Source organism: Acomys russatus, chromosome X (genome assembly GCF_903995435.1).
Source record: "Acomys russatus chromosome X, mAcoRus1.1, whole genome shotgun sequence".
Classification (NCBI taxonomy): domain Eukaryota; kingdom Metazoa; phylum Chordata; class Mammalia; order Rodentia; family Muridae; genus Acomys; species Acomys russatus.
In genome coordinates, this window is record NC_067169.1 from 22,671,987 (window position 1) to 22,688,697 (window position 16,711).

Sequence of the window (16,711 nt, forward strand, 5' to 3'; positions counted from 1 at the left end):
AACTTGAGGCACTTCGCCTTTAGATCCAGCTAGCAGGGATCAGGGCTGAAATTGGAGCTTAGGCCTCCTCAGCTTGGCACTTGGGTTCCTAACCACGGACCATACTACTTCCTGTGAGTCCAAGGGAAAGTGTGTAACAAGGTCATGATCAGAGCTGGAAAGTGAGTGCACATCAGTACGTGTCCCCCCCTTTTTAAGATTTTATTTATTTTATGAATGTTCTATCTGATGTGTGTCTGAGCGCCAGAAGAGGGCATCAGATTCCAGTATAGATGGTTATGAGATGTGGTTACTGGGAATTGAACTCAGGACCTCTGGAAGACCAGACAATGCTCGTATACACTGAGCCAGTTCCGGCCCTGGCCCTTTTCTGATAGGTTACATGGAAATGAGAGGTGACTGATAAATGATTGCACGGAGGAGGCAGAAGGGAGAAGGGTAGAGGAACCTAGTTAGTAGTTGGGGCGAGCAGTGGTGGTGTACACCTTTAATCTTCACACTTGGGAGGCAGAAGCAGGTGGGTCTCTGAGTTTAAGGACAGCCTGGTCTACAAAGTGAGTTGTAGAACAGCCAGGGCTACAGAAAAAAACAAAACAAAACAAAACAAACAAACAAAAAAAAAAAAACAAAACTAGAAGTTGGGCCTTGAAGTTCTAGTAGACCAAGAAAACCCCCCTGAGGCAGAAAGGAGCAACACACCCAGCAAGACAGAAAACAGGACCATCTAGCAAACAGACAAGCCACAGAGACATTGTATCTATGTAGAGTAAGGGGCACTGGAAGAATGCTGGGTACACAGGGGCCCCTCAAGCAGTATTTGGTTTCCTCCTAGTCTCAATAGGATGACATGGTGAGATTACTTTGTAATCATACTTACTGCCTCTAATTAGCCCAGGTTGGCCTTGAACTCAAAATAATCCGTCTGGCTTTGTCTCCCTAGTGCTCAGATTCCCGATGTGAACCACTTTATCAGGTTTTTTAAAAACTTGTTAAAAGGTTTGTTTTGATTATTTTTAAATTATGTGTATGCATGTGTCTGGGCAGGGCTATGTGCTCAGGAGTTCAGGTGACTTTGGAGTGTGTAAGAAGCACCAGGTCCATTGGAGCTGACGTTACAGGCAATTGTGAACTGCAGGACATGGGTGCTGGGAACTGAATGTGGATCCTTTTCAAGAGCCATCACCAGCCAAGTACATTGTTTTTCTTGAGGCAGGGTCTTATTACATAAACTTGGCAGGCCTGGAACTTGCTTATGCAGAATAGGCTGGCTTCAAACTCACAGAGATCCTCTTGCCTCTTCCTCCACAGTGCTAGGATTAAAAGTGTGCACTACCATACCCAGCTCCATTAGTTATGTTTTTCATTAATTGATTATTTATTTAAAGTGTTTAACTGTTTATGGGTCTTCAGCCTGCATATATGTCTGGTGATATGTACATGTCAGGTACCTGAGGAGGCCGGAAGATGGTGTCAGACACCCTGGAACTAGAGGTAAATATGATTGTCAGGTGGGTGCAGGGAACTGAATCAGGTTCCTCTAGAAGAACAGCAAATGCTCTTAACTGCTGAGATATCTCTCCAGCCACTTAAATTTTTTGGTTTTGGTTTTTTATTGTTTTTGTTTTTCAAGACAGAGTTTCTCTGTAGCCTTGGCTGTCCTGGGCTCATAGCAATCCACCTGCCTCTGCCTCCCAAGTGCTGGGATTAAAGGCATGTGCCACCACACCCAGCTTAAAAAATTTTAAGGTTGTATGATATTTTATTATGCATATGTATTTTCTTTTTTTAAATACTTTTATTTTATTATACATGTATAAAACGAGATAGTATAGTTTTATAACCAAGTTTAACTGGTTAGGGGACAAGATCGTTTTAGATCAAGCTAAAAATTTTTAATGAAAAATTTTAGCTTGGTGTGGTGGCTTCTGCCTGTAATCCCACCATTTGAGAGGCTGAGGTGGAGGAATGCCAGAAATTCAAGGCAAGATTAGTATACAATGTGAGACCTTGTCTGGGAAAATACAGTGAGGGCAAGGGATTGATTTCAAATATATATTCAAAAAGTAAGCACCCATACTTTAATATAGCTTAGCTGTTTCTCATCTTGGCAACTTGTAGAATCATCTGAGAGCTTAAAAAATGCTGATAATGGTTGGAGAGATGGCTCAGAGGTTAAGAGCACTGTCTGTTCTTCCAGAGGTCCTGAGTTCTAACTCCCAGAAACCACATGGTGGCTCACAGCCATCTATAATGTGATCTGGTGCCCTCTTCTGGCATGCAGGCACACATGCAGGCAGAGCACTCATACATAAATGAATAAATAAAAAATTTTTTAAATGCTGATGAGGGGCTGAAGAGATTGCTCAGTGGTTAAGACCACGGCTTGCTCTTCTAGAGGTCCTGAATTCAATTCCCAGCAACTATATGGTGGCTCACAACCATCTGTAATAGGATCTGATGCTCTCTTCGGTTATACAGATGTACAAAAAGACAGAACACTCATATACATACACAAGTAAATCTTTTAAAAAATACTAATGCCAGCCAAGCGTGGTGGCGCATGCCTTTAATCCCAGCACTCGGGAGGCAGAGGCAGGCGATTGCTGTGAGTTCAAGGCCAGCCTGGTCTACAAAGTGAGTTCAAGACAACCAAGGCTACACAGAGAAACCCTATCTTGAAAAACTAAAAACCAACCAAACAAACAAAAAGAACAAAAACAAAACTAATGCCTGGGTTCCATCCCCAAAGATTGCCATTTAATTGGTCTCCATGTATTCCCAAGAAAGCTCAGGTGATTTGATATATGCACCATGACTTAGAACCATTGATTTAAGACCCAGTAACTGTGGAGGATAGGAGCACAGACCTTGCTGAATATGCATAAGGACTGGCTTCCATTGCCAGAATCTCTCCCCTTCTACACACAGGATAGCCATAGACATTTTACTAGATAAAACTTTTTTTGTTTTTTGGGGGGACTTTCCCCCCAGGCCATCCTTGGAACTCCTGAGTTCAAATGGTCCTCTTACCTTACTCTCCCAAGTAAATAGGCCTAACAAATATGGACTTCACCCTATACACTTTACATGGCCACAAAGTCTACTGTAATTCTTAAAAATCAAAACCACACTTGTTCACTACCAAGAAATTACACGTTGAAAAAATAAACAAGCAATCATTTTATATAAATATAGGCAGAATAAGCCACTCTCAGTACTGGATTTAAAGCTGTTTGCCACAATTTCTAGCTTTTTTGTGGATACTAGTGGTTTTTGAACTCAACTCTTCATGCTTGCATAACAAGCACTTTAACCACTGGGCCATTTTCCCAATACCTGCCACCACATTTTATTATGAACCTTTTCCAAAATATAGAAAAGTTAAAAGAGTCACAGAGAACACTAATAAACTCACCATTTAGAGTCTTCATGGGTTAACACGGTGCTATATTTAGTTTGTTACATATCTGTCCTTTTAGCCACCCACCAATCCAATGGCTAAGGGTTTTTTGTTGTTGTTGTTTTGTTTTTTGTTTGTTTGTTTTTGTTTTGGGCATATGTCCATTATACATAGTGATAGGTTTCATAAAGACTTTTTTGTTTGTTTGCTTGATTTTGAGACAGGGTTTCTCTGTGTAGCCCTGGCTGCCCTGGACTTGATCTGTAGACCAGGCTAGCCTTGAACTCAGAGATCCGCCTGCCTCTGCCTCCGCCTCCCGAGTTCTGGGATTAAAGGGGTGCGCCACCATGCCTGGGAAGACATTCTCCATACAAGTATGTATATCCTGTACTTCGATCATACTTTCCATCCAGACCCTCCCTTTGTTTTCCCCCTCCCTTCCATACAACAATCTTGCTTCTACTTTGATGTCATATATAAAAATAATTTTATGTATATATGTAAGATCTAGACAAATGAGATAAAATACGATACTTGTTTTTCTACATCTGGCTTATTTCACTTAATGATCTGTAGTTGCATTCATTTTCTGGCAAATGAAATTTTATTCGTTTTGTTTTGTTTTGAGAGACAGGGTCTCTCTGTATTAGCTTTGGCTGTCCTGGTCTAGCTTAGATCAGGCTGCACTCAAACTCACAGCAATCTGCCTGCCTCTCGAGTGCTGGGATTAAAGGCATGCACCACCACGCCCAGCTGATTTTATTCTTTTTTAATTCATAAAAACTCCCCAACACACACACATACACACACTTTTTTCTTTATCTAATTGTCAGTTGACACAACCCAGGACTGACTTCATAATGGCTATTGTGAAAAGTGCTGCAACAAACAGATGGCAAAGCAATCTTTGTGGTATGCTGACTAGTCTTTCATTTATATACCTAGAAGCTGGGTCAGTATTTGAAGTTATCATAATACCTGATTTCAACTTATACTACAGAGCCAATAATAATAAAGTAACATGATGCTGGCACAAAAATAGACTTGGAGATAGATGGAATAGAGGACCTAGAAATAAACACAGCCACATCCAATTAATTTATTTACACTTTGGCTTTTTGAGACAGGGTTTTATGTAGCAGTGGACAGCCTTGAACTCCTGATCCTGTCTCCACCTAAGTGCTGGCTTTACAGATGTGCCTCCATGCTTTACTTAGCCACTTTATTTTTGATAGATGCTAAAAACATACATTGGAGAAAAGACTTCTTCAGCAGATGGTGCTGAGAAAACAGAATATCCAATGACTTTTTAAAAAAGATTTATTTTTAATTATGTGTATGAGTGTGTGTCTGTGTTTGGTTTTGTGAGAGCCGTTTCCCACAGAGATCAGAGGCATTGGAAATACAGGTGGTAGGAGGTACTCAGTGTAGGTGCTAGGAACTGAACCCTGCAAGATTACATGCCCTTTGCCACTGAGCCCTTTCAATGGCTTTTTAATACATTTCAAAATAAGTTGCAAGCCTTACCATACATTACCTTCAAAAGTCTGGCATTAATGGAAACCCATTAACTAGAGTTTAGTACCTATTTCAGTGCTACACTCTTTTTTTGGCAGATTCTTTATAGGTTTTAAGTGTACCAAAGGTGAGTTTTTGACCTTTGATTCCAATGAACACTTGTGTTTGTATGTGTGTGTGCGTGTGCGTGCGTGTGTGTGCGCACGCGCGCATCAGTGCTAGAGAAAGGACCTTGCATGCTAGGTAAGCACTCAGCTACTAACTTACATCCCACATCCCTAGATAGTGACTCACATCCTAACTTGTTTCACATCCCTTCTTTTTTACACCGTGGTACTAATGATGCAGTCGGATTTTCATATTAGGAAAATTTACTTGAAGTTTAAGATATAGATGTAAAAAGAAAATAAGAGTCCATATGGGAGACAGCGGAGAGTGAGGGGTCTGATTCCTAGGGGGTGGTTGACAAGGTTGCACCAGGGCAGAGACCTTGGAGAATGCAAGGCTGTGAAGCAGAGCAGAGCAGAGCAGAGGGAAGTCAAAGCATGAACTGTAGCAGGTATCATGCTGGGCTCAGTGATGCTCAGAACATAGTGATAGGCAACACCTTCGTGAAATGAAAAATAGAAACTGCCTCTCCTTGCATAGTTGACATGTAAGCAGTCTCATATAGATTCATGTATGTTCCATATACATTACACCTTACCCCTTCGCCGGAGGTCTAGCACCTCCCTTTGGAAACCTTTCTTAAAAGCCCCACTCAGACTCATGCTGTGGCAGGTCCCTTCCTTCTCTGGACTCCCTCGTCTTTGTTTCACCTAGAGTCAGCACTGAGTCCCCTGGGTTGTTCCTGTCTGTCTCATCTAGTACACCATGAGCTCCTTGAGGGCAGGGACTTCTCTGAAGCCCAAGTTCCTAGTACAGAGATCTGGAAGACATTGTTGGATAAACCCGCTATATGACTTGTCCAAGGTTACATAATCTTAAGAAGCCGAGTCAGACCTAGGTCCTGTAACTCTAAAGTACCATTCCAATTGCCTTTTGTTGACCTGCCTAACCCAACATCTTTCTTTTCTCTCCTACAAGGACTGAGGAGGAGAAGAAAGACTGGGTCCAGGTAACACACAATGCCTTGTGGTAGGGGTCTGGAAGGGTATTAACAGGTATCTTAGGGGCTGATATGCTTTCCCTCAAAACTATCTAAACAGAATGGGCCTGGACAGCAGCCTCCCAACAGATAAGCAAGATGAACTCCCGAGGCCAGAAAGAAACATTCTTTTAGAAAGCCAGCTCCTTGGAATCAAGCTTTATAAAAGCTTGTACCCAGCTTGTGAGGTTTTCCAGCCACCACTCCCCTTCCCACATTTATAATTACCAGTTGTAGACCTGGGTTTAGGGAGTTATTTTCTCAGTCATGCGTAGCAGGGGCAGAGTTGGGCCTAGGAAGGCTGAGGCATAGGAAGGTGTGGTGTGGGTGGAGATACGTGTTTTGTGCAGTGATCTGACCTCTTGTTTTTTTCACCTATTCACCAGGCCATTAACTCCACCCTCCTGAAGCATGAACAGACCCTGGAGACTTTCAAACTGTTGAACTCAGCAAACAGGGATGATGAAGATACTCCCCCTAACTCTCCAGTAAGTCCTACTCTGCCCTACTACTGCGGTCCCCGTGAAGTTCCATCCCCACATTCCCTTGGTATGATCTTTCCCTTTTCCCAGAAAATAGGGATTAGAGAGGCAGTACAGGCCCTCAGAAGCAGACTTCTGCTAGTACAGCTACAGAGACTGTACCCCGGAAAGTGAAGTGACTTACCTCCAATAACAGTGGGGTAGGGGCAGAGCCCCAGACTTTCTGTATGTGTGCCCTGCAACCCCATGGTGATTCAAGCCTCACAACAGAGGCAAGGAGAGATGACTGGACTGGGTTGAGCTGACTCTGACCTGGGACCTAACCCTCCCCCTAGAACGTGGATCTTGGGAAGAGGGCACCTACGCCTATCCGGGAAAAGGAAGTCACCATGTGCATGCGCTGCCAGGAGCCCTTCAATTCCATCACCAAACGCAGGCACCACTGCAAGGCCTGTGGGCATGTGAGTGTTGGGAGGCAAGGGCAGAGCTAAGGTGGGGGGCAGATGACAGCCTACTTCTGTTGGGGTATCCTCCAAGAAGGAGGCTTCAAGTTGGCTATGGAAGTCGATACACTGAAGGCTGTTCTTGCCCACTTGTTGCCCCAGGTGGTTTGTGGGAAATGTTCTGAGTTCCGGGCCCGCCTTATCTATGACAACAACCGTTCCAACCGCGTGTGCACTGATTGCTATGTGGCCTTGCATGGAGCACCTGGGAGCAGTCCAGCCTGTAGCCAGCATACACCCCAACGCAGGAGATCCATCCTAGAGGTAAGAGCTAGGTTCCTAACCGCAGTCCCCGAAGTGTGCCCCAGTTACTGACCCAGTGTGGTTGAGGTTTGCACATCTATTAGAAAGCGGCACCTGTCTTTAATCCCAGCACTCAGGAAGTGGATCTCTGTGAGTTTGAAGACAGCCAAGGCTACAAAGAAACCCTGGTCTCGAAAAACCAAATTAAAAAATAAAATAAAGTAGGGTGCTGTGTGCACTCACTAATCAGGTGATCCAAGCTTGACTCAAGGTATAAAGATTAAAAGGGCCATTTTTATTAAAGAACTTTATACATTTAACCCTCATAGTAACTAATCAACCCATACTCCTATCCTTAGTTAACATGAGTAAACTAAAACCCAAAGACAGTATTTGGCTAGGTTGCACAGCCTAGGTCTTGTTTTATCTGAAACAAGGTCTCACTGCATAGCCTAGGCTGGCCTATATGAGTTTTTCATTTTTGTTTGTTTTTAAACAAACCAAGTGCGCCCCCCCTTTCAAATTAAGAAATAGGATAAGTAGAACAACACAAAATAAGACATAGTCCTTTACACAGAGGTTGCCACTGTTAATACTGACCATGAATATACACACATTTGGGGTGATTAAATACACCAAGGTATCCCAAATGTAAGGGAGCTTACTTTGCACCAGGAATTATTTTAAATGCCTTGTTGATGCTAATTTAAGTCTCAAAAATACCCTCTGTGCTCTTCTCCCAAGCCCTGCATTCTCATCTATTGTTAGGGTTCTGGGACAGATGGTGTTAACCACCCACTGATCCCCTTAATCACAATGTTAGACGGGCTTTCTTAAAGCAGACAATGAGCATATCATGAAAGATGAAAAGGTGAGCTGTGAATGCCACTTAGACTCAAGAATGCCTGGCCAGCATTCCACTGTCCCCACTGAGCTCTGCACTCCTTTCAGTAGGTGTTAGAGGCACCAATCGAGCCTAATTTTGCTTACCTCAGTGACAAAGGCGAACTCATTTCTGCTACCCATGCTTTGCTACCTTTGAAATGTAATCCATACACTATGGGGCTGTTTAAGCCAAGAGCAAAGAGCAAAGCCTTCCTTCAACATTGATGTACCCTGTGTCTCTGATCACAGAAACAGGCCTCGGTGGCTGCTGAGAACAGCGTCATCTGCAGCTTCCTGCACTACATGGAGAAGGGTGGGAAAGGATGGCACAAGGCATGGTTTGTGGTTCCTGAGAATGAACCCTTGGTGCTGTACATCTATGGAGCCCCTCAGGTGTGCATCCCACTCCTTCAGGTTTTTCCAGCCATCTAACAAAGCCAGGCTGCCCCTCCCGTGTATGCCTTGTCCTTTGGGGACAGGGTGAGCCTATCAAAGGGGAAAATCAAAACCCTCATCCTTATGTGACAGGCTAGGTAGAGACAAGTTTAGAGGCCACAGTATGGGGGGGAAATGAGGAAGAGGTGGGAAGTCTGGCTTTCTGGAGAAAACAGGAGTGGAGACAGGCACCTCTAGGTCTGACTTTAAATAGAGAAGACAGTGCAGATAGAGGAAGTCGCCAAAGAACTGAATCTATAACAGTAAAGACTGGCAGTTGATTTGGGCATGGGAGGAGACAGATGCAAACCAGCCTGCCTTCTGATCCTAGTTCAGACAGCTTCCTGTTCATTACAGTGAAGGCAAGGAAACATTACAGTGAAGCAGAGGAAACAACAGAACAAAGCTGTTTGACTGGGCAGAGGGTACTGTCCAGCCCTACATGACATTAGCTCTGTCCCTCTTCCCCAGGATGTGAAAGCCCAGCGCAGCCTGCCCCTCATTGGCTTTGAGGTGGGGCCTCCTGAGGCAGGGGAGCGGCCTGACAGGAGGCACGTCTTCAAGATCACACAGAGCCACCTAAGCTGGTACTTCAGCCCAGAGACAGAAGAACTCCAGCGGCGCTGGATGGCTGTGCTCGGCAGGGCGGGCCGTGGGGACACATTCTGCCCAGGGCCCACACTGTCCGAGGACAGGGAGACAGAGGAGACACCAGTGGCAGCCTCAGGAGCCACTGCTGAACCTCCTGAAGCCTCCCACACCCGAGACAAGACCTAGAGGGTTTGGGGGGAACTGGGAGTTCCTGCCCCACACTCCAGCTGCCCATGTTCAATTGGGGGCTCCAGCCCACTCCCAATGCAGTCAATACTTGAATTCCCATCAAGGGCACTTTCAATCCCGAATGCTGGGTCTTGGGTTTTTTTAATTCATCTTTTCACAAAATGTGGGCTTTTTAAAAAACTATTCCTACATTGGTGTTAATTTTTTAAATCCCTGTCCCCAGGGAGGGGGGGAGCTAATTGCTAGACTCACTTGAATTAGGCTGTTTCCTCCCAATATCCCACAGATCCTACTTCCACCCAGTTCCCTACAAAAGCACCAGAGGCAGGAGACCTGGATTCAAGTGCCAGCTCTGCTAGTGACCCTGGGTCCCTAACCCACCCTTGTCTCCTCAGCCAGTGTTTTCACATGTATGACTTTACATGGGGTGGTGACTAGACCCTTCTTGCCTTTCCCACAGCTTATAGCTTCTACCTAGCCCCAAAGCAATCCAGTATTTTATCGTCCAGACCCATGGCAGGGCCACTGGGCAGGACGGGAATGGGAGGGGGGGAGGACAATGGATACTGTTTTTTAAAGAAAAATACAGTTTATTTCAGGCTTACAGTAACTTTCAGAGCACTGCTATGGTCCGTCCGTCTGCTTGTCCAAAGTCCCAGGCTACTAAGGGAGATGGGAGGGTGCAGAAACTATTCTCTTGCCGAACTCTGAAGCTCAGCTCTCAGAGCCTGATTCCAAGGTTAAATCATGGATTAAACGAGAAGGTGTTATGTTATTAAGGTCTTAAGCCTCATCCCTGGACTTAGAACAACCCAACATTCTCAAATTCACTACTTAAGTCCTTCAAACTCTCAAGAGGGGAAGCATTCCCAGGAGGATGCAAGCTCTGGGGAGGATAAGAGTTGCTGTGTGGGGGGCTGCGGCGGGACACTGGGAGACACATCACACCGCTATCTATTCTCTTCCAAATGCATGTTTATCTCACTATTCCCAATCCAGCCAACCTTCCACCTGCCCAGTTGCCACAAGTCTGGCTTCTAGTACAAGCACATCCACATTCACCAGCCATCTTCACAGTCACTGCACTAGGAGGCACTATGCTGGGAAACCTGCTCTCATCTCTTATATGGTACCTGAAGATTCAAGGGGTTGGAATGGGTCCCATTAACCCTACAACCAAAGACTCTAGGGCTTTTCTTCCCCTGAAGGGAAGGACGGGAACAAGGTAGGGATATGGTTACCAGGACAGAGGTGTACAGCCCCCCCCCAAAAAAAACAGCCCATATAAGTCTCTCTTAACACCTAACAAGGGCCCAAAACATTTACTGCCCTGCTCATTTCTTTCTCCGGACAATGGTCCAACCGTCCTCGACTATATCCTCTTCCTTAATAGTCTGAGGGTCTGGACCAGTGGGTTGAGGCTGGGAGCAGACCTCATCCATTGTGGCCCCATCATTTGCAGCTGTCACCTGGAAGGAAAATATAAGAGACAGAACTAAGTACATTACCCAGGCTCTGCTCCCAACTTTCCCATGACCTTGGGAGCTGTCCTCCCTGAAAATACCACCACCATCCAGCACATACAAGCACCATCACTTCCCCAAGAATCTAGCCACTCTCCAGAAACTTAATATTTGGGAAGCCCCCCACCCCAATGTACAGGCACCTCTTTCACCTCCATTTCTTCCACACTCTCCACATCATCCGCAACGGTCTCTTTGGTGGTCTTAAGTGGGGTAGCTGTGACTTTGCACTTTTTTTGGTTGATGTGAGCTGTCATCTCCTGCAGAGCAGTCCCATTGCCCTTCTGGAAGTGCTGGAACATGGTCCGTAGCTGCTGGCTCACCTACCAAGGAAACATCGAACCAGCTTGCACTTTTCAGAAATCTACCACAAAAACAGCAGAGTAGAAAGGGGGTAGAATTTTCTGTGCTCTTTTCTCCCTAAGAAGTTCTGAGGAGCTGGGCACAGGGGTGGATGCATATGATGGGGAGACCTCTGAGGAAGAAGTTTGCCTTTGAGGTAGCCTGGTGAGACATTGTCAAAATCAAACAACAGCTGGGAGTGGTGGAGCATGTCTTTAATCCTAGCACTCAAGAGGCAGAGGCAAGCAGATCTCTCTGAGATCTAGGCCAGCTTGGCCTACATAGCAAGTTCCAGGCCAGCCAGAGCTACCATAGCGAGACCCTGTACCAAAAAATAAAGCAACAACAAAGTTCAGGGAAGTGACCACAATTCAAAGGGCTTGGGGGAGGGTGTAAAGCCTTGGATGAGGACGTCCTAGAAGAGAAGGTACTAGAATTGACCGAGTGGTACAGACCTGTAATCCCATTACTTGGGAGGCTGAGGCCGGAAGGCTGCTATCAATTTGAGGCTACCCTGGGCTACACAGTACATTTCAAGCTGCCTGGGCTACAAAATAAACACTGTCTCAAAAAAAAAAAAAAAAAAAAAAAGAAAGAAAGAAAGAAAGAAAAGAAAAAAGGGACAGAAGATCCAAATGAAAGATAATCTTCACCACACCAGGTGAGGAACATTAATCAGAATAGGGATGGGATTTGATGTGGCCCAGCTTGTGGGGTGTGGAGAAAATACCTGGGTGAGAATGATCTAAAAAGAGAAGTAAAGGCAATGTTTGAAAATGCAATAGGGAATCTTGTCTATGCCTCAAGAAAACAACAGGCACAACCAAGAGTCTCGTGGCAGACAGACAGCAGGGAGAAAGAGCAGGCAGGGGCTGGCACTGTACCCATGAGCTCACCTGGGGCAGACTTCCATCTTCCACAACTGTATCAAACTCATTGGTCATCAGCTCCCCAAGGAAATCTTCCACCTCTTCCAGCTCCAAGTCAGCTAAACAGGAAAGGACAGGAGCCTTTAGCCAAAGACCAAGTTCATCTGCCTTGTCCACTATTTCCCAAAACCTGCCTGCTCTATCTGGTTGGTAGTAAAGGCCCAGTGACTATTTGCTAAAACGCCCTCTATTCTAACTAACCTCAATTCAAAGTGACCTCGAACAAGCTACTGCTCTCAGAGCCTCCAATCTCTCATTTAGAGAGAGGCTAACAAGGCTTCTAGGAGGGTCTGTTAGAAGGGCTTATTTAACACAATGCTTGGCACAAGGGGGATGCAATCCCTAAGATTAATTTGCAACACTTCAAAGCTGAGGGATTGAAGAGTAGAGCCCCTTCACAACTATGGATCCACTAACACAGGAGTCCAGAGACAGAAGGGCAATGGGTAAGAAGAAATAGATGTGGAACTTCATTGGGATTTTTGTTTGTTTGTTTGTTTGTTTGTTTTGGTGTTGGGGATGGACCCCAGGGTCTAGCACATGCTAAGCAAATAGCCCCTGAGCCACACCCTCACCTGGATGCACTACTTTTAAAAATGAAATAAACATAACCTTAATACCACCTTCAAACTTTGCGGCTCTGGCTAAGCCCCGTTCACTGGACCTCAGTTATCTTATGGGCCCATGCTATCTTTTCTAAATGAAAGACTAGCTTTCGCCGGGGGGGGGGGGGGGGGGGGGGTGCACGCCTTTATCCCCTGCACTCAGGAGGCAGAGCAGGCAGATCATTGTGAGTTTGAGGCTAGCCTGGTCTACAAAGTGTGTCCAGGACAGCCAAGGCTACACAGAGAAACCCCTTCTGGGGGGTGGGGGGGGAGGGGAAGACTAGCTTTCTTTTTCCTATATGCCTTTTCCCAGACATAACTCTTCCACACTTGTACCTTTACCTGCCATTCAAATCTTATAGCCCCCAAATTTGTCTTCCATTCAGGCTAATTATGTATCCAGATGTTAGACATGTGCCTCAAGTCCCCACATCCAAAGCCAGGTCTCGTATCCTGCCTCCCAAACCAGCAGCTCATCCTTCCAAGTTTCCTTTATCCAATGAAAGGCTCCTAATCTACCCTGCCACTCAACATAAATCTGTTTCTTTTCTAAACCCCCTCTACGGACAAATACTCTCTTTCACCTGATCATTGGCACTGTCCTATGTTAGACCATATTTTCTACATCAAAACAACCACCTCATACATTCGCATCAAACTCACTGTGCAGTACAGGGCTAGCCTGGAATTCCTCCTGGTGACTACCCCCTGCCTTTACCTCCCCAGTGCTAAGATTACAGGTATGAGTCACCAGGCCTGATAATGTGGCTCCGTCACGGTGTCTCTGTACATGTGTACACACGTACACACACACACACACACACACACACACACACACACACACACACTGCATTTTCTATCACTCTTCCATCCCCTTACCACAATGCAGGGACCCTTTCAAAATATAACACTTATCTCCTCAACTCCTTTGAGTGTGTCCTTTATAATCTCTACCTAGGTCACCCCTTTTTCATTCCTTGCGACTCACCCCAATCACTACTCTTAAGAAGGTGCCTTGCTGGCCTGTGGTGGGGCCACACATCTTTAATCCCAGCACTTGGGAGGCAGAGACAGATCTCTGAGTTTGAGGCCAACCTAATCAAGAAAGGGGGGCGGGGTGTTCTAGAACAGCCAAGGCCACACAGAGAAACCCTGTCTCAAAAAACCAAAAAGGCTTCTCTTCAGGCTCAGATAACAAGAATTTCTGAGTACCTCTTTATCATAGCACTTATCACTTTAACTATTTATTTACCTATCTGCAGTCACTCACTGGGCTGTAAATACTGAGATTTGACCCTGTCTAATGCCATCCTCAAAACTAGGATATCAATGGAGAATTTTACAAAAACAGCAGCATGAGATACTGACTGCTACTACGCCCTCTTGTTCTCTTATGCGATACTCCTCCTAGGCCTTCTGTTCTTTCATGAGATAACTCCTCCTAGGCCCTCTTGTTCTCATATGCGGTACTCCTCCTAGGCCCTCTGTTCTTTCAAGAGATAACTCCTCCTAGGCCCTCTCGTTCTTTCATGAGATAACTCCTCCTAGGCCCTCTGTTCTTTCAAGAGATAACTCCTCCTAGGCCCTCTCGTTCTTTCATGAGATAACTCCTCCTTGGCCCTCTTGTTCTCATATGCGATGCTCCTCCCAGGCCCTCTGGTTCTCATATGCGATGCTCCTCCCAGGCCCTCTGGTTCTTTCATGAGCTATTGCTAGTACGTCCTGCATCACAGGCCCTGGCTACCTTTGACTTCATCAGAGGCACTGCTTTTAGGTTGGGTGGTGCCAGGGTTGGAGTCTAGGAACATGAGCCGGCCAGGAGTGCTCTACCACTGGGCTACAGCCCTCATCCAACAGATTTTAAAACTGTGTTTACGTGTGTAGGGGGAACAAGAAGACATCTTAAATGAGCCAGGTCTCTCCTCCCATGTGGTCCCAGCTATCAAATTCGGATCGTTATGTCTGTTGGCCTTTCCCCCCACGGAGCCATCTCCCCAGCCCCTGATGCAGCAATTTTAAGTCACATGATACATATGGCTTGCAGAGTTCTGTTAGTCGAATCTTCTAGAAACTAAGAAAAGTGCCTCTCTGGAAGGCAAAATGTGCTCTCCGGGACTATGGCATTATTCAGTATCATTGCCTGCAAAGCACTCTAAACGCACGATTCTCGTCCCAAAGAGTCACCATTCATTCCACATGAGAAAAGCGCGGGTTCTCTAGGACAAGGCTCCGCCACTCCACACCCCGACAGACAACCTCATCTCCCACTCACTCACCATTGGCGATGAAGTAATCCTCCACTGCACCCCCGAGCCATTCGGCCTTCTCCTGGCTGTGCACGCCCCCAAAGCCATTCTCCACTGCGATCTGTGAACACAGGCCCAAGCCAACCATGACAGCATGGAAAACCGGAGTTGCGTGGCTGCCCTAGCCTGGGGGTCTGCCGCTTACACCGCCCAGCCATGGCCCTGGCGCCTCGCCTAGCCTGCTCCTATTTCGTCCCAAATGTAATTGTAACCCCGCCGTGGCCTCACTCACCTGTAAAGCAGGCCAAGCTTCCAGCGCCGCGCGGACGCCAGCTCCGAAGAGCACCCGCACGTCTTCAGCTGCGCCCGCCATCATCCGTCTGAATCACGTGGCTCCCAGGAAGCCCAATCGCGCTGTGGACCTCGCCAGGCAAAACTAGCCAAAAGCCGATTCTCAGAACCCAGGCTCATTTTCTGCTGACCTGGCAACAAGACCAGAACAGTCGAAATTTTTGTCAGTGATCGATGCAATCACTTACCGCAGTAAATCCTAATAATTAAGGGAGAACCTGGAAACGTAGGAAACATGGCCAAAAGAAAGAGGGACAGAGAGGGAGAGAGAGACCCCACATTTGAGGGCCTACATTTGAGACGCTTAGCAGATAAAGGTAATTGCCACCATGCCTGAAGAACTGAGTATTTTGAAACAGGGTTTCTCTGTGTAGCCTTGGCTGTCCTGGAACTCACTCTGTAGACCAGGCTGAGCTCGAACCAGCGATCTGCCTGCCTCTGCCTCCCAAGTGCTAGGATTAAAGGTGTGCACCCCCATGCCTGGCTCTATAAACAACTTTTGAAACAAAGATATGGTTGTTGTTTTCTGGAATAGACAGTACAGAACCGGTTGTAGTTAATTTAAGGTTACAGGTGAAGCCATAGCCCAATCCTTGAGATACAGAGATTTCATCAGAAACAAGAATGAACCTAGTTTGTCTTTACTATATGATGGCTTTTAAGCCTAAGATGGATACAGGCTGGTTCATGAGAGCACACAGGTCAGAGGAGGCATACAAGGTCAAGGAAATAGAAGATTTGGCTTCTTTCACTTTTCAAGGCAAAGAAAACAAGAAAGGGTACCAAAGGGCAAAAGAGTCCCATAGCTCCTGGGAAGGCAAAGCCCAGAACAAAGAGAACTGAGTGACTAGGAGTTAGACAAATTTCCTGATAGGCAGACAGGTAGAGAATGATTCTAATACACGGTAATAAAGATGATGAGCTTCCAGGCCTGGGGAGATGGCTCAGCAATTAAGAGCACTCACTGTCTGCTCTTCTAGAGGACCCAGATTCAATTCCCAGCACCCACATGGCAGCTCACAACTCCAGTGCCGGGGAGTCTGACACCCTCACACAGATAAATATGCAAGCAAACACCAGTGTACATTTTTTTTTTAATTTTTTTAAAGATGAACTTCCAAGACAGAACCTTGCTTCTTCACCTTCCAACATGACTGGCTTTCTCCTCACTCTCCTGATCTGAGACAAAAGCCTGACCGCTTAAAGGCCTTGCGGGCTTTTTTTTTTTTTTTTTTTTTTTTTTCCCCTGCCAGTAAGTCCCCTGCTGATGGACCGGTTCAACAAGTTGGTGACAGGGTCAGGACATGCTGCACAGTAGTGGT

The 16,711-nt window shown here is 45.9% G+C and overlaps 2 protein-coding genes across 2 annotated transcripts in view; one reads left to right on the plus strand and one right to left on the minus strand.

The window, feature by feature from the left end:
- Fgd1 (FYVE, RhoGEF and PH domain containing 1) overlaps positions 1 to 10,245 on the plus strand; it is a 45,392-nt gene extending 35,147 nt beyond the window's left edge. Inside the window, exons 13-18 of the mRNA XM_051141348.1 lie at positions 6,005 to 6,035; positions 6,452 to 6,553; positions 6,883 to 7,008; positions 7,153 to 7,314; positions 8,428 to 8,571; positions 9,085 to 10,245. Coding sequence (XP_050997305.1) covers positions 6,005 to 6,035; positions 6,452 to 6,553; positions 6,883 to 7,008; positions 7,153 to 7,314; positions 8,428 to 8,571; positions 9,085 to 9,390 — 871 coding nt within the window. The 3' untranslated portion in view covers positions 9,391 to 10,245. The remainder of the gene's footprint in view (positions 1 to 6,004; positions 6,036 to 6,451; positions 6,554 to 6,882; positions 7,009 to 7,152; positions 7,315 to 8,427; positions 8,572 to 9,084) is intronic.
- A 132-nt stretch (positions 10,246 to 10,377) lies between these two features.
- Tsr2 (TSR2 ribosome maturation factor) lies at positions 10,378 to 15,448 on the minus strand. Its single transcript, XM_051142016.1, has 5 exons — positions 15,331 to 15,448; positions 15,069 to 15,159; positions 12,155 to 12,246; positions 11,060 to 11,239; positions 10,378 to 10,862 (listed from the first exon to the last, which is right to left on the minus strand). The coding sequence occupies exons 1-5, from the start codon at positions 15,412 to 15,414 to the stop codon at positions 10,728 to 10,730; spliced, it is 582 nt and encodes a 193-aa protein (XP_050997973.1). The 5' UTR covers positions 15,415 to 15,448; the 3' UTR covers positions 10,378 to 10,727.
- Positions 15,449 to 16,711: the final 1,263 nt, after the last annotated feature.

Bases quoted from the DNA above. Each gene is read 5' to 3' on its own strand.
- Tsr2 (XM_051142016.1), bottom strand. From the start codon at position 15,414: ATGATGGCGGGCGCAGCTGAAGACGTGCGGGTGCTCTTCGGAGCTGGC. The intron at 11,240-12,154 runs GTGAGCTCATGG...TTTCCTTGGTAG, and splicing joins AAGATGGAAGTCTGCCCCAG to GTGAGCCAGCAGCTACGGAC. The intron at 10,863-11,059 runs GTGCCTGTACAT...TTTTCCTTCCAG, and splicing joins AAGAAATGGAGGTGAAAGAG to GTGACAGCTGCAAATGATGG.